Here is a 23,721-nt window from a genome sequence, read left to right on the forward strand (position 1 = left end):
TGAGGATTCTCTTCATGGGGATGCTGAATTTTGGTGCAAAATTAGTAAGATCGAAGTGATGTATTCCCATTAGAGAGGGCGCAGGCTGTGCCACTTGAGGCTTTGGACAGGTTTGGAGTTCTGCCTGATGTACGGTCAGTGTTTGCCAGAAACCTAAAGGAGGGCGTGCTCAGAGCACTTCTCCCACTGCTGAAACCTGCAAGAGAACAGCGGGTTTAAAAATCAGCAGCCACCAAGTTCATTTCCCAGCTGTGCCTTGTACCTGCTGGGTGACCTTGGGCAAGTTGCTTAATCTATCAGAATGAATGTTTCTTATCTGTAAAGTGCGGTTAATAATTTCTAAATGCTGGTTTTTTGTGAGGATTGCAGATAACGCATGCAAAGATCAGAAAGTGCTCAATAAACATAGATGAAGCATGATCCATTCCATATCAGTTCTCCATTTTTATTCTCTATCCTGGTGAAAATTTTGTGACTTTACAATCTTAGACCACATGGAAGCATTATGTGTTTCACAACCCATAATAGCAGGTTGTGTACTTTTGACAGTACTATCACGTTACTGACAATTACACTCTTGCTTTTTGCTTTGGGAAGTTGGGGGAATGGGGCTCTCCATCATGTTCCACATTTGTCAATTAACAGGTGCTGTTGTGATAGAAACCAAATCAGAGCGTTTCTTTGAAAGTTCTCAGCACATGTCCTAGGGTAACAGTAACTCTTCCTGATGCAGCTTTGAGTAGGTCAGTGTTAGTGTCATTGGTGTGCTTTCCAGCACCATCCCCTGTTATTTCTGGGGCAAGAAGCTGAGGGGAAAAAAAAAAAAGGAAGAGAAAGCAGTAAAATCACCAGCACACACTGATGTTAAAGTTCTCTCCTTGTCCACAAGCCAAAAAGCCAATGAGCCCACCCTGAAGTAGCTGATGAACCACAGGTCTGTGGGGGACCAAAAAAAAAAAAAAAAAAAAAAAGAAAGAAAGAAAGAACCACTTTGCCACGGAAATAAGGCAATATGATCCATCCTACTCGGTTTTGTGGGTACTGTTACCACAGTTACCACATGAAAGGTTCTAGTCCCTTTCTTGAGTCAGAATATGGCACAGGTGCGTCCCTGGGCCACATGCCTGGCCCTCACAGCAGGGGAGGCTGGGAAAGTCAGTTATCTAGCATTTTCAGCCACTGTAAGTAGAGGTAATTACTGCCCTTCATCGGGGCTCACGAGCTGGGAGATTCTCTGGACATAGGAAAGGGTTCAGATGTCAGGCAGGCAAACCTAAAAACAAATGTCCAATACCACCCACAACAAAGAAAAAGACACCATCAACAGAGAAAAATGAGAGCATGCTGGGGGATAGCCTAGAGGTGACATATAAAATGACATCTCTGTCATTTTACACGTGGAGATAAAAATCCAAACACCTAGAGATCCTTTGGTAGAGAGATGCTGGTTACCTACCCCACATTTCTTAGCATCAGAGCCTGTGTTTTTAAGGGTGGTAATGTGCCCAGCTAATAAACCACATATCCTAGCCTCCATTGCAGGTAGGAGTGGATGGCTAATGAGCAGAAGCCATTGGTGGGTGCTTGTGGGGAAGCTCCGTAAAGGTGCTATTTTGCTCTCCCCTCCTTGCCTCCATTCTCCTTGCCCAGGACACAGAAGCAGTGACTATAGAGCTCTAGCAACCACTTTGTGGCAATGCAGCAATCCTAATATTGGAAGCCAATTGCCGAAGACGGCACAGCAGAAATACAGAAAGCCTCAGTATCTGAAGACCTGTCCAACCAGCCTTGGACCACCTAACAACATTCTTCCTTTATGTGCTGGAAAGATATATGTAACCTTATGTAAGTCCTTGTTACTCTGAGTCTCTGTTACTAGCAGCATTAGGTAAGGAAGATAATTCCTGAAGGATACCAGCTGTCTTCAGTGGTTACACTAGTCTAGGAACACTTCTCTTCTAGTAGTCCAGGATGGCCTCATCCTCTGGTGCATAGGAAAATCCCAGGAAGGCACTGGAGGCCCCAGAACTACTGGCCACATTGTCAGGAGTGCAGCCAATGGACTTTGAAACAGCTTCTTGGGTGAACTCGGGGTCAAAGTGTTTCAAGTCAGCAGGTCCTGCCTGTGAATAGAAACCAACAGTGAGATGGCAACACGGGAGTCCGAGCTGTTTAAGGAACCCACAGACCTGCGAGGGCTATTAGGTCTCCTTCTGAGGGCCTTGTGGATACTCACCTTTAGCTGACATTGACACATGTGTTTGTTAGTAATTTTATTTCGTGGCCCACTAGCCATGTATCAGTGCCTCCAACCTCCTGGCATCCTGCCTGCTCCACACCAACCCTCAGACAAGTCTCGTCAACATGCACTTACTGAATGCCTACCAGGCACTGTTCATGGCACTGGAAATAGGAGAGAACAAAACAGAATGGGCCCCTGCTTTCATGGAGCCTGTATTATGCAGAGGGTAGGAAGACTGATAATGAACATGTACATAAATAGACAAATAGACAATCTGGGGTGCTGACAGACCTTGTGAAGAAGATAAAATAAATACGGTAGAGAGTGACTGGCTGTTTTTGCCATCGGGGAAGAAGACCTGGGTGTGAGATCGTAAAAATGGTCACACATCCTCCATTCGCCATTCGGAGCTGGAGTCCAGCTCTCCATACCTTTAACACAGGTTAGCCATGCGACTTGTTTGCGACAATGAGACGTTACCAGATGGGAGGCAAGCCAAGACTTGAAAAACACACACTGGAAGTTGTTCTCTCCTGCTGCCCTTGGAACCCTAGGCCACCATGTGAACAAGTCCAGTCCAAGTCCGAACAAGTGACGTGAACAAGTCCAAGTCTGCTGGAGTAGCAGAGGCCTCAGAAGAGAATGCAGTCAGATGCTGGCCAACTGCCCTGCATTTGGGTGAGGCAGTTCTAGACTACTGGAATGATAGAGCCCAACAGAGACCGGCTGGCCTGGCACCGGCCCAAAAAACTCACCCAACCAACCCACTGAACTGGGATGAAATACAAAATTGTTTGAAGACACCTAGTTTGCTGGGTGGCTTGTTAGACAGCATGAGCTAAATGAACCATCCTCTTTGTGAAGAAGGCACAGCCTCTGGAGAACACTAGTCCACCAGGGTTTTCTGAAATGAACAGGTGAGCAAGGGGAAGGGTCCACAGATCTGCTTGAGTATGCAAGCCTGAGGCTGTAGAACCAAATGGACCATGGTGTCCAGCTTCTCAAAAAGGCCACAGGGCACAGGGGTCCCAGCTCAGGGACCAGGGTTCCAAGACCAGAGTGTGGATCCTGGCCCTGGCTCTTGATAGCTGTGTGGTCCTAGATAAGACAGATGTTTTCTCTGTTTTTTACAAATGATACTGATGTTAAAGATACGTATTCAAGGGGCACCTGGGTGGCTCAGTGGGTTAAAGCTTCTGCCTTCAGCTTAGGTCATGATCCCAGATTCCTGGGATCGAGCCCCACATCGGGCTCTCTGCTCGGCAGGGAGCCTGCTTCCCTTCCTCTCTCTGCCTGCCTCTCTGCCTACTTGTGGTCTCTGTCTGTCAAATAAATAAATAAAACCTTAAAAAACAAAACAAAACATATTCAAGGTCTCCCAGCTGTAGACAACAGAATCAGGAATCTACCCCTGGTATGTCTCACTTTACAGTCCACTCGCTGCATTCTATTTCCGCCCTGTCTACCATTTTTTACATTATTCTCTCTCCAAGGTGTACATTCAATATTATCGTCAGGGTCTTTTCCACACCCCCAGATAAAGAAACTTTCCAGGTACCTGGACTCAGAGTATCCTATCTGACTACTTGTCAGGACTCTGATGCTCAAAGAGATGTTTGTGCATAGGTAATTAACAAAAGGCAAGGTGTAGATAGCAAACATTGGCAGTGTTGAGGTGTGCGAACTACAAGGATGCAAGCAGTGTGACACTGCGGGACGCTTTGCAAGCAGTTGAGAGAACCTCCAACGTCTCCTTCAAATGGGGCTCCTTTCATGCACACTGCCACCGCTAATTAATATCAGCACTAATTAACACTGCTAATTAAACACTAACCACCTTCACTATAAAAGAAATTAAAACAGGATGAGATGCCATGTTTTACTTAACAAATTTGCAAAGCTGAAAACAGTAACAATTGCACACATTGTAGAAAGGAAGATGAGAATTCTCCAGCAGACCCTGCTGGCAGGAAGTGGATTTTACTCCCCGTCGCAGAGTTAGGGAATCAAGAGCCTAGAGGGTGTCTGGCTGGCTTAGTCAGGAGAGCAAGAGACTCTTGACCTCACGGTCTTGAGTTCAAGCCCCACACTGGATGATTACTTAAAATGGGGAGATTACTTAAAATTAAAAAAAGAAGAAAGAAAGAAACAGATTCACATTCTCTGACCTGGTAACTCCCTACCTGGAATCCATCTTAAGGAAATAACTGGAACCTGGGGCAAAGATACACACTTAAAAGTGTTCATCAGTACTTTTATGATAAAGAAAGAATGATAATAACCTAAAGTTCACCATTTGGAGCATAGTTGAATACATTATATTACCAATGGAGGATTGAAATATTATGTAACCATTTAAAATTATACTTCTAGGGCGCCTGGGTGGCTCAGTGGGTTAAGCCTCTGCCTTCAGCTCAGGTCATGATCTCAGGGTCCTGGAATCGAGCCCCTCATCGGGCTCTCTGCTCTGTGGGGAACCTGCTTCCCCCTCTCTCTCTGCTTGCCTCTCTGCCTACTTGTGATTTCTCTCTCCGTGTGTCAAATAAATGAATAAAATCTTTAAAAAAATGAATAAATAAATAAAATGATACTTATAAAGTTTTATATGATTTGGGGGAAATAATGACATTGGTTTCTAGCAAGAAAAGAAAGGTAAGGGGAGAAGATATCTATATGTATTAAATATAATCTATGTAAAAACACATAGAAAAAGACAGGAGGGAATATACCAGCAGCAATTTCTCTTGCGCAGTGAGATAATAAACTTTTCCACCTTGCTGTTTTAAACTGTTTTACACACTTTCTTTCTTTTTTTCTTTAAGATTTTATTTATTTGAGGGGCACCTGGGTGGCTCAGTGGGTTAAGCTTCTGCCTTCGGCTCAGGTCATGGTCTCAGGGTCCTGGGATTGAGCCCCGCATTGGGCTCTCTGCTCGGCAGGGAGCCTGCTTCTCCCTCTCTCTCTCTGCCTGCCTCTCTGCCTACTTGTGATCTCTCCCCGTCAAATAAATAAATAAAATCTTAAAAAAAAAAGATTTTATTTATTTGACAAGAGAGAGAGAGAGCACAAGTAGGCAAAGCAGCAGGCAGAGGGAGAGGGAAAAGCAGGCTCCCCACTGAGCAGGGAGCCCGATGTGGGACTCCATCCCAGTAAACTGCGATCATGACCTAAGTCGAAGATAGATGTTTAATTGACTGAGTCACCCAGGCGCCCCTACACACTTTCTATAATGATTATATGCCACTTTTATTATCAGGGGAAAAAAAGAATTTTACAGGGCTTGGTTCCATCTGGGTGTGCTAAGTGACAAAAAGGGGTTTATTTACTTATTTTTAAAATTTTTTTAAAGGATTTTATTTATTTATTTATTTGATAGAGAGAGAGTGAGAGAAAGCACAAGCAAGGGGAGTGGCCCGCAGAGGGAGAGGGAGAAGCAGGCTTCCCGCTGAGCAAGAAGCACAATGTGGGGCTTGATCCCAGGACCCTACGATCATGACCTGAGTTGAAGACGGATGCTCGACCAACTGAGCCACCCAAGTGCCCCATTTATTTTTTTTTTTAAGACTTTATTTTTAAGGAATCTCTATACCCAACATGAGACTCGAACCTACAACTCAGAGATCAAGAATCATGTGTTCCACTGACTGAGCCAGCCAGGAGTCCCCAGAGAGTGCTTTAAACAGTGTAAAGGGCCCTGCAATGAAGGTTATTCGTGCTGAGAATAAAGGGGTGGGGGACAGTGTGGCTCTGGCAGTCAGGACTTCTGGGGCCTAGACCCCGTTTTGCCTCTAACTTACCATGTGGACCTGGGCCCCTGGTTATCCCAACTGTAGAAAGAGAGTGGCCCAGATCTCTCCCACCAGCCCCAGAAAACCAGAATATGGAACAGAGTGACCTCTTACCACATTTGGGTTGAAGGGCGGAGTCAGCCTCTTGTGGTACAAGTCATCCCAGTTTATGGGGCTGAAGAATACATGATTCTTTATCTCAAGCTGTAGGAAGAAGGTGCTGATCACAAGTAGCCCTCCCCACGGCTCTCCTCCCCCACCCCACCCCCTGACTCCTCATGTCTGGGTGCTCCAACTCTACTGGCAGCTGGCTGTTAAGCTCTAAAACCTTTACTGGGAAAGTAACTTTTAATTCCAGCTAGTTTCATGGGACAAAGGGCTGTTCTGCAGCCAGGCCTCTTCCATTCACCATCACCTAGAACCCAAACCCTCCTCCCCTATAGCATTCATTCATTCCTCAACTATTTACTGAGCACCTACTCTATGCCAGCACCATGGAACATGGTGGTGGTATGTCAGTGAATAAGTACAGAACCTGCCTTTGGAGTTCCCAGGGATCTTCCCACCCCATCCACCTGCCTCAGTGCATCTTGATTCTTCTAGAATGCAAACCAGAGAAATAGACCACCTCTGCTCAGTAAGGATGGTAACAGAAGTAAAGCCCCAAGAAAAACTGCAGTTTCCTGGAGACCAGAATTTAGGACTCAGCCCTGGGCCTCGTTCACTACTTCTTTCCTAATCTAAGCCAACGTCAGCATCAAGTTCCTCCTATCCCAGCAGGACCCTCTCTATTCATGTTTGACAAGGAATGATTCTCCAGCTCCCTACATCATAAATGTTCCCCACCCCATGCCCCGTGTAGTTGTTAAAGAGCCGGATCCAAAAGATCTTGAGGACTCAAGAAATGGATTAACACTGGTTGCCTATAAATTAAGGAACTAGGTAACTAAAGGGTCTTTTTCTTAATATCCTTTGAGTTTTGATCTATGGGAACGTATCCCTTATTTGAAAAATTATACATATTATTAAGATGCAAATTTCCACTTGAAAGAAGGGGACTAGTCTTCATGAGAGTCCCCTTCTTTAAGCTGGCCAGGGATGGGTGGAAAAATGCCCTAAATGTTTGTTACACTTCATGGTATCCGGCATGTGGGGCTCCGGGTACCAACACTTAGCACTGGCCTAAGGGCTTTGTATATATTAATTCACATGATCTTTATAGCAGCTGTGATCTAGGTGTTATCACTGCAGATGGGGAAACTGAAGCTTGCAGAGAGAAGTTATGCAATTTGCCCAAGGTTCTGCAACTAGGAAGGACGAGGAAGGTGGAGGAGGGATCTGAACCCAGATAGTCTGTCCGTGTATCACAACCACTGTGCTAGAAGAGAAAGCAAACTTCCAGGGAGAAAAGCACTATGGTCTTTCTTTTATAAATTCAAATGATCTCTTGTTGACTAGAGAATATAAGATTATTTTTCAAGTTCTACTTTAATAAAAAAAAAATCCTGAATTCATTATAGAAATCAAGAGTGAATTACTCATCTCTGTATCCTGAATGCCCAGCCTGGCACTGGCAAAAACCAAGTCCAGTCCTCTCTCTGCATAGAAACCAGAGGAATATCTTAAAACTGAAATTGGGTCTTGCCAGAGCCCTGTTCAAAATCCAGCAAAGTGGACCACTCTTCTTGTTCATGCCACAGGACTTTGGTACATGCTGTGTGCAAAAAAGGTGTTGTCCCCTCCTCCGAGTAGACCTACTTCACTATGCCACTGTAAATTCACTCCCTCCCATTATTGTCTGTCTTGGCTCACTGTTCATTTATTTCCTGGTGCTTGTCACACTCTGTAATCATATATATCATAATGTTTGTTTGTTGTCTGCCTTCCCCAATCAACGTAACAAGGGCATAGACCCAGCCCACTGAATCGCTACAACCTAGCTCAATGCCTGGCACGTAGCAGGTGCTCAGTAAACATTGGATGAATTCAAGAACTAGAATAAAGGAAGTAATGAAGCAGTAGTAGCAGCTGTGAATTTCCAAACGAAGGAGTTTGCAATGCCCGGTTTTGGAGGGGAGCTGGATGCCCATCACTGTGCATCTGAGCTGCTTCTGCAGGAAGCTGAACACCCCCCTCAGGGACTAGTGCTCTGCTGGCAGTTCACCTACAAAGTCTGATTTGGAGCCCAGCCGCTGCCTCTGGTCCTTGTGGAGAAGGCCTTGCAGGAGGTCGCAGGCAGCCACAGTCTGGCCCCCAGGGATCTGCAGCGGCTGGTGCAGAATGTTCTCATACATCTGGGACATGTCTTGGCTGTAGAATGGTGGCTGATGAGAGAGAGAGAGAGAAGCTGGAGGCTCATCCATGCTAAAGTGGGGAAAGGTCTCAGGGAGACTTGGCTCAAAGCCAGGTAATGGAAGGATTCAGCCAGACTGCGTCTTGTGCAATGGTTCACACCACAGACTGGAAAGAAACAGAGACCTCACTTCTGGCATAGGGGAGAGGGCCACTGGGAGGGCTGAGAGGGGACCACCCAGGAGCATCCCCTATCCCAGCTCTCTTAACCCAGCTTGGGCACCAAATCTGCGCTTTTGTTTTGTTTTTTGTTTTTTTTTTTTGCAAAGTGAACACTTTTGCCCTCATGATTCCAGCCTAGCCGCACAGCCGTCTTTGGAGACGGGTAGTGATTTGTTGGACGAGACAAGGCTCAAGAGATTGAGCCACATGGCCAGGAAGAGAGCCAGACCCCGCTCCATGCCCAGAGCCCACTCTTTCCTGAGACTCTTTATCCCACCTCCTGCTTCTGCTTCTTCTTCCTGACTCCACAGAGCCCATCTCTCATATCCACCACGTTCTGCTAGAGAAGCTGGACCAGAGCAGTGTCTGCCAGGGTAAGTCTACACAAGTGTCCCTCTGAGCAGGCAGCCCGGGGCTGGTTCCACAGACTTCCGGCACTGCGACCTTTCTGGGCCTCAGTTTCCCTCCCAGTAAATAAGAACAACTCCATTTCCTCCAGTGGCAGTCTCCCAAGGCTGTTTCTTGCTGCCAAAGGGGTCATAGATGAGATGGTGTGTTGTAAAGGGCTAACTAACCTTATTGAAGAAACATCCATAATCCTGACCTCATCTTTTTGAGCTTGGAGTAGAAAGATGGCTCATTCAGTTCCTTGAGGAGCCGGAGGAGGCCACACAAGGGAGAGACCCACCCCCATCTCTTCCTGGAGCCACATGTCCCTTGAAGATGCTCACAGCCCACTCACCAGGCCTTGCAGCATCTCGTAGAGAACGGCCCCCAAGCACCACCAGTCCACTGCCCGATCATAAGGTTCTTTACGAAGCACTTCTGGAGCCAAGTACTGTTGAGGAGAAAATACATTTATCTGAAAGACACTTGGCCTCAGTCTCCCCACCTGTAAACAGGGCACTTAGAAGAAAAGATCACCAGGGGTTGATCCTGCTATGATATGCACGTGCGTATGTTCAATCATCATCCATCTGCCAAAGGCCTACTCTGTGCCTGACCCTTTGCCAACGTGCAAAGGTAGACTTACACGGTTGTATAAGTGGTGCACAATACAAAAGTACCAGCCAAAAGGATATACAGAGTTGTAAGCCTGGCAGTGATTAACTCACCAAGCCATAACCCTAGTATAGGGTTATATCTGGCAACTTGATTAATGTTTAATAGAGTAACTCTTTCTAATTAATGTGCCCAAGGGGGTGCCTTTATCTAATTTGCACAAAAGCATCCTATCAGTGTCCTGGGAACCAGAAAACCCTGTGAGTACTCACAGTGCACTGGGGAGACTAATGCTGAAGTGTAAGTAAAGGCGGCACATACTTGTAGTGGAAACCTCCGTAACAGAGAGATGCATAGGAATCAGGAAAGAGGAGGGGACACCTCAGTTCCTAGTGACAGATGAATGCATGCCACAGAGCTGTGCCTTCCAACAAGAAGACTACCTGAGGCAGATCTATGCTTTCTGCCAAACCCAAGGGTGGGGTGACCCCTTAGTCTGGCATCTCTGCCATTGAGTCTCAGCAATGGACAAGAGCTATTTGGAGAGACTGTGTGGATGTGGGATGGACAGGAAGTTATCCAGACCTGAGCCCCAGGAGGGGCTCATTTAACCTCCCAAAATCTTGATGTCCTCCTCTGTAAAATGGGGTTGCAGGATCCCTCCCTGGGGGCTGTTTTAAGGCTATGTGCTCATCTGGGCATAACAGGATATGTGTGCAGGCCTTGAACAATGGGAGCAACCATGGGTACTCTTGTCTGTGCTTCCCGGCATCACAGCAGTAGCTGACTTACGGAAGAGGTGATGTGTTGGAGCCCCATGTCTCCTCCACAATCCGGGATGTCCTTTGCCCTGCTCCTCACCCCTGGCAATGTCCAAGGAAGAGATAGCTGGGCTGTCAAGCTTGGGGACACCAGCTCTGTCCAGTGGACACCCTGCCATATATGCAAACACAGACTATGGCTCCTGCTCAGAGAGATCACCTGTCCATCAGCTGCTCCAAAACCAAATGGAGGAGGCCCAGCCGAGATCTGAGGTCCAGATTTTCTAGCATACCGAGAACAACAGAGCAGATGAAAGTCCTGTCCCATGCCAGATCAGGAGGCACTTCCCAGTCCTACAGCCTCTGCCTCTCAGCCCCCACCCAGATTATCGGTCAACTGGGAACCCCGTTGGGTCCAAGGTCCAAGGGTCAACACCCTGTTGGGAGTCCAGGGTAAGGTTTTCACCTGCAAGGCTCCCGGGAAGCCTGGTAGGACACACAGACATGTATGGATTACTGCGGAGACCCACAGATTTTAGCCCCCCAGGCTCTTGGCAGCTGGAAGAGGGGAGTAGACCAGCATTTTGTATTCGCCAGCCCTGATCTTAACTTGTCAGGCCAAGCCCTCCTGCCACACATGGACCTCACCCTGTAGCCCAGGCTGTCCAAAACGACAGCCACTCATTGCACGCTGCTACAAGAATAACCTATCTCAACAACTTCATATTGATTGTATGCTGAAATGACAATGTTTTGTATATACTGGGTTAATTAAAATATATTACAAAAATGAATTCTGCCTGTTTCTTTTTACTTTTTAAATGTGGCTGCTGGGAAACTTTACCTTGAGTATAGAGTCTGCATGGCTATTTCTCTTCTTCTAAGACGGTATTGCTGCAGAACTTCCCCAGCAGCCCCCAGAGCTGGTGCCCCCATTAGACAGATGAGGAAATCAAGGCAGAGGACAAGCCAGATCAGGGCAAGGGCTTGAGTGACAGGACTGGGCCTCCCCCAACCCGGTGGAACCTGTTGGCTCTAAGCTCAACCGCTCATGGCCTGACCTCTGACCTCTCTTACAAGGTTTGGCTTACCTCAGGGGTGCCACAGAATGTGGATGTGGTATCCTCAGGCTCTACCCCTTCCTTGCAGAGGCCAAAATCCGTCAGCACCACGTGTCCCTGCAGAGGAGGGTGAGTAGAAGCTGGAAGGTGGTCTAAGCTAAAGGGATGGTCAGGCCTAACCCCAAAGCTCAGATGCTTTACCCCAGGGCAGCAGCTGGGGAGTCTCATGCCTCTGGCATAGGCTATAGGCTCCACTTAGAGACCCATAGCTCCTAGACTGGATGCAGGAGCGGTACAAGGGGCAAGGTGGGGGGAGTATCATTCCACTGTCTGCCCGCCCCCCTCCCCCAGCTTATCACAGACTTAGACCCATGCCCTACAACATGGCAGCTCCATGAATATCGTCACTGGAGGGGACTGGCGGTGGCAGCTCCCTTGACAGAGAGCTGGTGTTTCAGAAAACAACCATATCGTGTGGCAGCTGGATGGCTGGTGGAGGTCTCGGAGTGAGTGGATACTCTGCTCAGCTCTCCCCTTTAGGAGCTGTCACGCCCATACCCCACTTCTGGGACATTCCTCTCACCCAAAGTTACGTTCCTCCCAAGGGGCAATCCACACCCAGTGACCGGTCAATTCAAGGGCACAAAAGCCCAGATTCCTTGCCTCAGTTTGGAACGGTTCTGAAGAGTCGCCCCAGCCTGGACCCTCCCCACCCCTGTAAGATCAGCCAAGGCAACCTCATTTGCAACCACAATGCAGGTGGGCTTCCTCCTCTGCCCAGTCCTGCCTCCTCACCCCCTTAAAACTGGATCTCTTAAGAGCATTCCCCAATAACCATCTGCACTCAACACTCCATCTGTTTCCAGGGGACCCAGTCTAAGACACGGAGAAACTACAAAGTCCAAGAGCCTCCACTTGCCCCCCGCAAACCACACACACACACACACATGTGCACACAAAACTGAATGCATCCCTATCCATAAGCACAAGGCACAATGCTTGCACACATGCTCATAAGCACACACATATAGACACACACACACACACACACACACACACACACACACCGACCTGGCAGTCCAAGAGAATGTTCTCTGGTTTCAGATCCCTGCAGAAAACAAGAGAAAAGAGCACTGTGATGTCTCCCTTAGTGAGGAGAGCGGGAGACCCAGGATCCCGGCAGGCAGACTGCTCCTGGAGGCTCACGGAGATGCGGAGGGAGAGCCCAAGGAGAATGGGCACTTGATGCCAGAAAGGAAGCTCCTACTCTACCCCCACTGCTGAGCCGTCCTCCTTGGACAAAGGGCCAAGTTCACCAGGACCTAGGGGTCCACACGACCCCTGGCATTTGTGGCAGAAGGGCCAGAGCTGGCTCGGAGCCACAGGTGGGACTCACCTGTAAATGACGTTGAGGGAGTGCAGGTAGCCAATGGCACTGGCCACCTCGGCGGCGTAGAACCGGGCCCGGGGCTCCAGGAACCGGCGTTCCCGCTGCAGGTGGAAGAAGAGCTGGAAGGGGAGGAGGTGTGTGAGAGAGGGTCTCTGGGCGGGGGCTCCAGCCCCTAGAGAGCAGGGTGGGGGGCAACTGGACGAGTCACCTGCTCTCTGAGCTGCAATGTTCTCAGACGAACAGGGGCATGCTTGGGGCGCCTGGGGGGCTCCATCGGTTAAGCATCTGACTCTTGATCTCTGCTCAGGCCTTGATCTCAGAGTTGTGAGTTCAAGCCCCACATTGGGCTTTATGCTGGCATGGAGCCTACTTAAAAAGTGGGGGGCATGCTGGCCCCCACACTACAGAGCAGTCGTGGGTGTCCAGAGTGTCAGCAGGAGAGATGAATTCACATGGATTGAGCAGCTACCAGATTCCAGAGTCAAAGCCAGACCCTTTCACGTCTCTTACCTCATTTAATTCTCTTGACTACCTTTAGGGTATCAAATAGGATGCCAGTTTCACCTAAGAGACAACTGGAAGGGGTCAGGTGACTTGCCCAAGGCCAGGGAGCGCATAACTGGCAGAGCTGCCATGGGACCCCAGGTCATTTGATGATGCATCTTTCCTTGCCCCGGCAGTAAGCTGTCAAACTGAGCCCAGCCTAGGTCTATCCGGGGGCCAACTGCTTTGGTCTGTTTTGCTGGTCTGGGAAAGGCCTTTCCTCTACCAGGGGACTTAGGGATCCAGAGCAAAACCCACCTCTTGGTATCAGGCCAAAAGTCATGAGGTCATACAAGTTCAGTCAGGGATCACCTGCCCAGACAGACAGTCCAGGATGGGGCCTAGCCGCCCCCTGCTGTGCTTCTGGGTCACCAGGTGGCCTTGGGTCTCTGTTCACCACAGGGACCCATCACCCCCCACCCCGTCCCCGCAGTGGCCTATGGTATAAAAAAGAGGGCATCGGAATTCTTAACCACGGAACTCCACTAACACTGACCTTGCCCAGGTGTGCTGAAGTGAGTCTGAGCAGCCTTGTGTGGGGGCAGTCAAGAAATGGGGGGCTAAAAAAAAAAAGAAATGGGGGGCTGGGAGCCAAACAGACTTGCATTCAAATCCTGGCTCTGTCAGGGACAGGCTGGGTGGCCGTGAGCAAGGGAGTTACCTCTTGAGCCTCGATTTTTCAGCTACAAAATGGGTCTGTTGTGAGGATGAGGTGCTATCATTCCAGAATCTGGTACACGTACCAGGCATTTAAGAGCCCGGCCCAGGGAATCCTCCCTAGGGGTCCACCCACCTCTCCCCCGTTGACATAGTCCAGGACGAAGTAGAGCTTCTCAGGCGTCTGGAAGGAGTAGCGCAGGCCCACAAGGAAGGGGTGCCGTACATTCTTCAGCAGCACACTGCGCTCCGCCATGATGTGGCTCTGCTGTGGGGTCATAGTTAGGGGTGCATGTCACCACCCACACAGCCCCCAGTGCCCTGGCACAGCCCACGTGGCCTCACTCATTCATGGGGTTGCCCTGCCCAGGACCTTCTCATGCCCCTGCTCAAATACCCACTGTGGCTCCTTAGTGCCCTCAGAGCCAGGCTCCCTGCATAGTAGCCAGGATTCTGAATGGTCAGCTTTACCCGCAGCTTTGTGCGTGCAGCTCCAGCTCCTGGGTCAGAAATCTCTGACCCTCTCTCCAGGGGCGATAAGGAAAGCACACGTGATTACCGCATAAAAGGAGTCCCACTTATGTTTTTGTTCATGCTGTTTTTCCTGTCTGGACACTGCACATTTGAGGCCAACTGCCAGGCCTCCCTAAAGACCTCTGCTATCTGCCCTCAGGATGTCCTTGTTAACATTAATTTCCTCGCCTCAGCCCTCTGATTGATGGTCCTCTCTCCTGGTCTGCTCTGTACCCCTCAAGAGGTTGGAATTAAAGAGACTCAAGTCAGCTGAAGAAGCTAGAACTGTGGGTTGGCTGTGGCTTGAGGGGCTCCAACACTGCACATACAGGAAGGCTGGCAGCTAGACAAGGCAGAGGGCTCATCGGCCATGGAGCCCTGAGTTTCCCAGGGGACGGCAGAGGGCTGGGATGGGGTCCTCCCGAAAGCCCTGTGGGTGAGCTGGTTGGCTGGGTCCTCTGAAAAGGGTCACCACCGTCAGCACCACCCGGCCCTCTGTCTGCTATGATCACAGCTGCACCCAGCCCCGTGGGTCCTTCAGCACTGGGACCCATCTCGGAAAAACATCTTAGGCTGGGGTCGAGAAGCAGGAGGGGAAACGCCTAAGCACGAGCTCTGGTACCTCTTTCTTCTTTAAGATGGACTTTTTCTGCAGCACCTTCACTGCGTAGAACATCCCATCAGACTTGTGCTTGGCCAGCAGGACCTGAGCAGAAGCACAAACGTAAGGCCCCACAAGGGATGACTCCTCTGAGCTTCGGATTTCTCCATCAGCCGCTTGCTCTGGCCCTGCGTCCGGGATTCTACAGTTGTGAGCGCCTGCTTTGTGTGTGCAAGCGACAGGCAGAGGGTGGAGAAGGCCGGGGAAGGGAAGACCCAGGTCTCCCAACCTCCCTGTGTCACTCACCTTCCCATAGCTCCCTTTGCCAATGACTCTCAGGAAGTCAAAGTCGGTGGGCCGGGCGCTGCAGTGGGGGGAGAAGAACACAAGTCCGCATCTGTGGACTTGGAAAACCTGGCTCCTGATATGAAATCCAGGCTTCTCTTTGACTTGGAAGCTGGGGAACAGAGGGAGCTTTCCAAGAGTCAAGCCTCCTGGCCACTGAAGCATGCCATGTTCTCCCAGCCAAGAGGACTTGGAGGACAGACCCCTACCCCTGGGGATCCACAGTCAAGCAACCAACAGACAAGCTGGGGAGAAAACTGACAAAACTGAAAAGCAGGCAAGAACTCTGCTCCTCCCCCCCCAAACCTGAGAAGGGCCTGAAGGGTGGGGAATTGCTAACAATGCAGAGTTTGGGGTGCGTTTCAGGCATGAGACTCAGCATGGGCAAAGCCTGGGGAATTAGCGGGAGATAAAGCTGGGTCCCAGGTGGCAGAAGGTCCTGACGGTAGACCAGAGAACTTGGATCTGATTCCCAAAGAGAGGGGAGCCGGGTATGAAGGAAGCCCAAGGGAAAGTTGCTTGAAAGACCAGAACTCACTTTGGGTTGGCCGAAGGTCCCAGGTTGATGTTCCCATTGGCCCTTGAGGGCTGGTAGACATTGACAGAAAAGTTAGTAAGATCAGCAGGGACTGAGTGTTAGGATCCTCAGCTTCCTGCTTTCCCCTGGCCTAGGCCCTGCTCCCTTCTCTACTAGCCTGACTGCTTCTTCCTTCCTTCTTTCCGCTGGTCTCCCAACCCACCCAACCACCCACCATCTCATCTGCTTCTCCTAACACCCCATTTTCTTGAAGCTCTTGCCCAACTCTGTGCCCTGTTTACCCTGTAAATGGCCCACTTCCGTGAGCTGACAGTGACCCCTGTCAGCACCCCACCCCCTACTCTAGGTGGGCCCACCAGGCTGGCCTGAGCATCCCCCGGATTTCCCCTGGAGGAGGAAGTGAGCCCCCTGGTGGTGTGTAGGGGAACCAAGACTCACTCACCAGAGGACTGGGCATCCCAGCCCGGCTAGAGTCCATTCTATGGCAGCGATCAGGTGGGCTCTGGGGACACAAGAGGGACCGGGCATGAGAGAGCTGTGGTTGGGGAAGGAGTGTCACCTGTCTAAGGCTTGAGGCACTGCTGCACTCTCCATCCCTCCCCAACCCCATGCACCTGCCAGTCTGAACACCTCCAACCCAAGGCTGATGACCCCTGCAAGGGACAAGAACCGATACACCCTGAACCCAGCCTCTCTAACCAAACATCTCAAGAAGGAGCCAAGGAGAATTCCCAGGGGTATCCCTCCCAGGCTTAATGTTTTCAAGGATTGGGGACAGCCAGTGTGGCAAGATCCCTGTGAGCCAGGTCGGCCCTGGAAGGCTAGGATGGCCAGGGCTGGAAGGCTGGGCTCCCCAGGCTCCCAGACAGGCACACTGCAACCCTGAATTCCTGGGGACATCCCTGAGCTGGGATCTGTGTTGTGCTGACTGTTATCTCCCTGCCGCATGGACTTCTACTTAATGCCCCTGGAATGGCAAGTGGCCTGGGGGCCTGGGCTAGAGCCACGAAGAGATGACCCACGCCTGGCTAGTGTTTCTTTGAAGAGTGTGACCAGCTGGTCTCTGCAGCTAGGAGTGTCTTTCCTGCTCCCACGCTGCAGGCTGAAGGAGGCTGGTATGTCCGGGCTCTGGCTCAGGATGTTCACGGCATATGCCTGCTTGGAAGGCCAAGGGGAAGAACTGAGATCCCACCTAAGAACCCAGGTGCTCATGGAGGATGTAGGTACTGTACATCCCAGGACCACAGCCTTGACCCACCGGGGGGCCTGGACAACAGCCTAGCCTCTCTGGGTAAAAAAAACCACTCGTCTTTACAAGGGAGGATCCTGGAGCAACCACTCCTGTGGTGGCCTTGGGCGCTGACAAAGTCATCCCAGGAGAAAGGAGGGAATCCCCTAGCCCAGGCGGCTCCAAAAGGCCCAGGCCCGTGGGATCCTGAGAGAACGAGCTTTAGATCTGCCTGATAGGGGAGTGTAGCCTGGCTTCAGCCAGCCCCCTGGGGTCCGTGCTCCCCGAGGGCCCATAATGCTGCCACACCCACTCCTGGGTTGATCCCATAGGCCCCTTTGCGGGGCCCAGGCCTCTCTAGCCCCACGTACCTGTGCAGCCTGAGGAGAGGCCACTGGAAGAACCGGCAGTTGGAGCCGGAGGACAGGCCGTGGACAAGAGAGCCTCTCTCTGTTCTCCCAACAAGGGCAGAAGTGTCTGTGCCTGGCGCCGGCCCGGCCCCGGCACCCAGCTCAGAACTCCCCAGCAGCAACAGCAGCAAGGGGCCTGTTTATGTCACGTGGGATCCAGCGGCACTTAGGATGGGACCAGGAACCTCGGTTCCCTCAGGGACATCACCTCCCCCTGGGGGGCGGGTGGGAGGGGGGTGGGCAACAGCTGCGGGAACGCCCTGCTGACGCCTGAGGCTTGTTCGAATGTGTGAGAGTATATGGCTCAGGCTGTGTGTGTGTGTCTGTGTGTGTAGGGGACTTGTCTGTAAGAAGACGCGCTCCCTGGGGCTTACCGAAGCCGGGCATAGACAGACTCCTTAAGGTTCTAGAGACCTCATCCAAGGCAGCTGAGAGCACTTTGCCTTCCAAGAATCTGTAGGTGTTTCAGGCACAGGTGTCTGGCCCAGTCCAGCCAGCCTTGGTCTTTGCCTGCTGAGCACTTGGCCCTTTGGGCCCTTCCTTGCTGGCTGCTCCAGGACCTTGGCCCACTGTCTCCAGGAAAGGACAGGTTGGCCTACAGCTCTCCAGCTGTGTCAGTGGTGTGTGGTGCAATAATTAAGTACTCACGGGATCCCTCCTCTCCCCAGGCACTCATGAGGGGTGTTCTGGGGCATGAAAGAGTTCAAGGGGCCTGACAGAAAGCCCCTGCCTTTCTGGAACTTTCTGTGTGGCTACCATATGCCACATTTAGTTGGACCTCTGCAATTCACCACAGTGGAGGGACCCACGGGGCCAGGGCTAAGAAGGTTGGCCGGGGAGGGACCTGAGCCCAGCAGCCTTGGGGGTTCTCACTGGGCTCTGAAAAGCAGGGGACCAGTGGGGGGTTGTCCCAGCAAAGCAAACCCAAGTGAACAATATCAGAGCCTTCCATCTTTCAACAAACTAGAAATGTTGAACCAATACACCGATGGGCGGGATGTCATGTTGACAAAACACATACCCACCACAAGGACATTTCTTTTGAATAACAAGACCCTGATGGGACTTTATTCAGCAGCCAGGTGTAGAACAGGAGAATAATCATGAAAGTAATCCTAACTGAAATGGCCTGCTCAGAGCCCCCGCTGGCTGTGACGTTCCCTCTCTTGACCTGACATTCCTCTCCAAGTTCAGTTCCACTTCGGTGTCCTCCCTTTCAGTTAAACGCCTTGAAAGAGTTGTCTGGGGCGCCTGGGTAGCTCGGTGGGTTAAGCCACTGCCTTCGGCTCAGGTCATGATCTCAGGGTCCTGGGATTGAGTCCCGCATCGGGCTCTCTGCTCAGTAGGGAGCCTGCTTCCTCCCCTCTCTCTCTGCCTGCCTCTTTGCCTACTTGTGATCTCTCTCTGTCAAATGGATAAATAAAATCTTTAAAAAAAAAAAAAAAAAAAGAAAGAGTTGTCTGGACTCAGTTTCCACTCTTCCTCCTTTTCTCTCTTGAGCCCATTCCAAAGAGGCTTTAACCCCAGCCCTCCACCAAGACCCTGGGCCGGTGGCTCCCACGTTCCAGAGCCAGTGATGGGCTCCTCGGCCCCAGCTCGCCCAGCTTCTCTGGAGGTGGAGGACTGGGTACACCCGGTCTTCCCACTTGGCTTCCGGAGCTCCTGGTTTTCTTTCCATCTCAACCTGCTGCTCTTTCTCCATTTCTGCCGGATCTGCCTCCTCCTCTGCCACTAAACGGTGGCCTGTCCTGGGGTTCCGTTTTCAGACCTCTAGCTACCCTTGCTCCCAAACTCTCTCCTGCACTAAGTCTGTTTTGTTTTTTGTTTTTTGTTTTTTTTGTCAGAGAGAGAGAGAGCGTGAACACAGGCAGACAGAATGGCAGGCAGAGGCAGAGGGAGAAGCAGACTCCCTGCCGAGCAAGGAGCCCGATGTGGAACTCGATCCCAGGACGCTGGGATCATGACCTGAGCCGAAGGCAGCTGCTTAACCAACTGAGCCACCCAGGCGTCCCAGTCTGTTTTTTTTTTTTTTTTTAAAGATTTTTATTTATTTATTTGACAGGCAGAGATCACAAGCAGGCAGAGAGGCAGGCAGAGAGAGAGGGGAAGGGAAGCAGGTTCCCTGCTGAGCAGAGAGCCCGATGCGGGGCTCGATCCCAGGACCCTGAAATCATGACCTGAGCCAAAGGCAGAGGCTTTAACCCACTGAGCCACCCAGGTGCCCCCTAAGTCTGGGTTTATATATCTAACTGCACTCTTGGCCGTTCACTAGTTGGGTGCCTGGAAGCACCTCACTCGTAACACGTCCAAGAGTCTGGACTCCCATTCCTTCCCCTCCGCTCCGGCCTACTCCTCTGTCTTCCATTTCCTACCTGCTCAAAGAATCAAGCCAGCAACTTGGAATTGGGTCTAGAGACACGGAACCTTCCCCCAACTCCAGTCCACCATGAAATCCCAGGAGACTCTACCTTCCCATAGAACCTAGGGAGCACTGCTACCCACCAGAGCATCTGCCCCGTCCCTGCCTGAGCCACTGACACTGTCATCATTTGCCTCCCTGCTGTCTCCTGATTTTTAGCTTGACCCTCTGCATGTTTCTCCACCCAAAGCCAGAGCACCACTTTTTTTTTTTTTTAAAGATTTTATTTATTTATTTGACAGAGATCACAGGTAGTCAGAGAGGCAGGCAGAGAGAGAGAGGAGGAAGCAGGCTCCCTGCCGAGCAGAGAGCCCGATGTGGGACTCGATCCCAGGACCCTGAGATCATGACCTGAACCAAAGGCAGCGGCTTAAACCACTGAGCCACCCAGGTGCCCCCAGAGCACCACTTTTACACTGGAAGCCAGACCACGTGACCTGGCTGCTCAGAAACTCCAGTCGCTTCCCATCACACCTTGGATTAAAATCCAAAGTCTGCCATGGTCTGCGAGATTCCATGTGACCTGGCTCCTGTCACCGTCTCCACTTTCGTTCCCATGCTCTCGACACTCCAGCTTCTCTGACTTTCTTTCTGTCGCTCAAACACACCGAGTGCCCTCTGGCCTCCTGGCCCTGGCCCTTCCTTTCCCCTCTGCGTAGAATGTTCTTCCTCCCACCCCCGACTCCTGCATGGCTGGCTTCCAGGAACATCACAGAGGTCTCTGCTCAACTGTCACCACTGAGAGAGGCCTCTTCTCGTTATGCATGACTGATTTTCCTCGTTTGTTTGAGACCGAGGATTTCTAGGGATGTGAGACTCTCGGGGCTAAAGCTAGAGCAGTCCCGGGGCACAGCAGGATGGCTGGTCACTATACAGCACGCTCCCGCCTGCTCCCTGTCCCCTTTCTCTGCTGAGCACGTTCTACTCTGACATCTCGTCATCAACTCTTTCTGTCTTGCGCTAGAACATTGGCTCCACGAGGGCAAAGACTTTTCTTGTTCACGGTTGAGTCCCCAGCACCTAGATAAGGATCTGGTATAGGATCGGTGCTCAGTATTTGAGTGATGAAACAGGAATGAGTCGATAAGATCAAGGAGAGTACATATATAAAATGGAAAATTGCCCAACGGAAAACGATAGATTTGTAAATCAGAATGGGAATGTATGCGTGACACAACGTCAAGCAGAAAAAGGACATTTCAAAATGGTAGGTGTGCCAGGGAGATCATCTTTATAAGACAATAGAGACACATATGCACGTATACATTTGTGCATAGGCACCAAGAAAGGCTGGACGCTTACAACCCAAGGTGACAGAGGGTTAAGCTAATTTTTATCTTTGTACCTTGGTGTAAAATGTCTCGAGAGGTTGCTGTTCCCTTAATTCTTTGGTACGAAGGCCTGGGGAGAACTTTGACACATGCATTGCCCACCACCACACTCCCATCATCTCGACTGGAACTCCCACACTCCGAAGCAGCTCACAGCTCCTGTAGCTTCTTTCTTACCTGCCCCACTGTCTTCTGATTTTCTGGCTGAAGGCTGGGCATCAATACCTCGTCGTGACTATTCAGACCCACAGGGATGCCCGTGAACTTGCACGGTGTGATCCCTCCTAACTGCTGGAGCTTAGACGCATACGCCTCTGGCCCATCATGGCACCAACCTGCTCACACCTCCCGAGGGCTGCTGGCTGCAGCAGGGGTGGGGGTCACTCCGTTCCCTCTCTTTAGAGCACTACCCTGACCATTCTGGTCTGCTTGGCCAGCCCGTTTGCCTCTGTCCTCATTTGCTGTCCCCAGAAGCCTTGCCAGACCTCCTCCTGCACCGCCCCCCCGGATCCCCTAAACTCTTACCCCCTCCTCTGTGTCCACTGCTGCTGTAACACCTGTCTTCACACTACTGTGATTTATTTGCCTGCCTGGCCAGTGCATACCAATGACATACCAATGACAGTGCCACCAAGGGCCAGCTTGGTCTTGTTTTGTTCCCACAGCGTCAGGGGTTAGAAACCACCAGGATCCCTGTTTGAAGGAGGAGGAAACTGAGGCACAGAGAGGTGAAGTGGCTTGACCAAGACACCAAGCTGGCTAACGCTCTAACTGGGATTTGAACCCAGGCAGTCTGACTCGAAGCCCGTGGCCTAGAACTGCAGGGAGAAGTTAGGAACGTGGAAAAGGAAGGAAGCAATTGAGCGGGGTGGGCAGGAGGGTGTGGCTGCCGTCAGGAGGAGAGGAGATTAGGGAGGCAGGGAGGCAGGGAGGTAGTTGAGAGGGATGGACAGGATGGAGGGGCAGGAAAGGAGTTAGGAAGGGGTGAGGAAGGAAGGGAAGAGGGCAGGAATAGTTACGAAGGAAAATGGTAGGAAAGGAATTAGGAAAGAGGGTGCTAGGCAGGAAAGGGAGGACATTGGCAGCCAGAAACGAAGACAGCCAGGTGACCCGTTTGTCCGTTTGGCAGCCCGACCGACAGGCTGGCAGGCAGGGGTCCTGCTCACGCCTGAGCCTCTCACCTGAAAATGCGGGGTCTCCGTCAGGTCCTGGGGAGCAGCCCGGGGCACAGCTCTGCCCTCCTGTCTCTCTGCATGGTCCGGCTGACCTGAAATCCAGCCCCGCGGTGCTGGACAACCTTCCCGGTCAGGAGCGACCTGTCACCCACTCACTTGGCTCCCGAGCCAGCTAGGAGCTAGCTGCAGGGCCTTCTGGTTACTAATTAACCTTGGACCTGAATCGAAGACAGCTTCTAGACAGGCCTGGCCCTGGGGACCCTCTGAACTTTAAAGAGCTACTGCACCGTTCGAGTTGTGTGACCTTGGACTGGCAACGCCAGCTCCCCAAGCCTCGTGAGGACTACCGAGGATGGCGTGTGTCCTGACCCTCACAGGAAGGGTCTCTGAGGTGCCTTTCAACCCTGTCAGGTTTCCATTCTCTGAAATGCCTCCAGCCCCACCTCCCAGGTCCGGCCCAAATGCTGACCTTGCATGGTCTGCCCTGATTCCAACAGCTGAATCACGTCCCCTTTCCCTTAGTGCCTGGAGGACTGACCGTTGAAAGGGCTGGTCTCACACGGCTCTCCCCTGAGTGGGGACCACAGCCTCTGACATGACCCCTTCCCCGACACCTCTGGGAATGGAAAGCTCATTTTATCCTGAGCCAGCCTTGTTGCCGGACACTGCCAAGCCCGAGGCTGCCGCCCAGAGCTCACCTGCTGGGGCACCGCTTGGGGAACCATCCCGGGAAGAGAACCATGGCTGAGCGGAGCCCCATGCTCTGCTCTGCCCTTCAGTGACCTGGGGCTCAGGAACCAGGGCTCAGCACTCCCTAGCTTGCACCGAAGGAAGGCTAGCTCCTGGTCAATCTGAACACCCAGACTGAGGGTTCCAACTCAGGGCAGGGGCCGGGACTGGCCAGCTGCACAGGGTCTGGCTATCATGCTGCCTCCTCACTGCCTTTTCATTAGGATCTCAGCAACTTTTTTTTTTTTTTTTTAAGATTTTATTTATTTATTTGACGGACAGAGATCACAAGTAGACAGAGAGAGAGGGGGAAGCAGGCTCCCCGTTGAGCAGAGAGCCCGATGCGGGGCTCAATCCCAGGACCCTGGAATCATGACCTGAGCCGAAGGCAGAGGCTTTAATCCTCTGAGCCACCCAGGCGCCCCAAGACCTCAGCAACTTCTTAATCTTTCTAGTGTGCCCCCGGAGAAGCCG

The 23,721-nt window shown here is 51.3% G+C and overlaps 1 protein-coding gene across 2 annotated transcripts; it reads right to left on the bottom strand.

The window, feature by feature from the left end:
• Nucleotides 1–428: 428 nt before the first annotated feature.
• SGK2 (serum/glucocorticoid regulated kinase 2) lies at nucleotides 429–22,728 on the bottom strand. Of its 2 annotated transcripts, none has more exons than XM_032350622.1 (13): nucleotides 22,525–22,728; nucleotides 16,398–16,457; nucleotides 15,956–16,005; nucleotides 15,379–15,436; nucleotides 15,094–15,177; nucleotides 14,095–14,226; nucleotides 12,765–12,877; nucleotides 12,440–12,476; nucleotides 11,399–11,485; nucleotides 9,287–9,382; nucleotides 8,199–8,354; nucleotides 6,145–6,234; nucleotides 429–2,123 (listed from the first exon to the last, which is right to left on the bottom strand). In XM_032350622.1, the coding sequence occupies exons 2-13, from the start codon at nucleotides 16,431–16,433 to the stop codon at nucleotides 1,959–1,961; spliced, it is 1,104 nt and encodes a 367-aa protein (XP_032206513.1). In that variant the 5' UTR covers nucleotides 16,434–16,457; nucleotides 22,525–22,728; the 3' UTR covers nucleotides 429–1,958. The 2 variants fall into 2 exon arrangements, with proteins under 2 accessions (XP_032206513.1, XP_032206515.1); XM_032350624.1 differs by lacking the exon at nucleotides 22,525–22,728 and adding an exon at nucleotides 17,555–18,851.
• Between the last annotated feature and the right edge of the window lie 993 nt (nucleotides 22,729–23,721).

The sequence above is a fragment of the Mustela erminea genome, chromosome 7 (genome assembly GCF_009829155.1).
Source record: "Mustela erminea isolate mMusErm1 chromosome 7, mMusErm1.Pri, whole genome shotgun sequence".
Taxonomy (NCBI): Eukaryota; Metazoa; Chordata; class Mammalia; order Carnivora; family Mustelidae; genus Mustela; species Mustela erminea.

Coding starts and splice junctions, on each gene's coding strand:
- SGK2 (XM_032350622.1), bottom strand. CDS start 16,433: ATGGACTCTAGCCGGGCTGGGATGCCCAGTCCTCTG. Junction 15,178..15,378: donor GCAAAGGGAGCTATGGGAAG/GTGAGTGACACA, acceptor GCTTCTGCTCAG/GTCCTGCTGGCCAAGCACAA. Junction 12,878..14,094: donor ACTATGTCAACGGGGGAGAG/GTGGGTGGACCC, acceptor CTCCCCTTCCAG/CTCTTCTTCCACCTGCAGCG.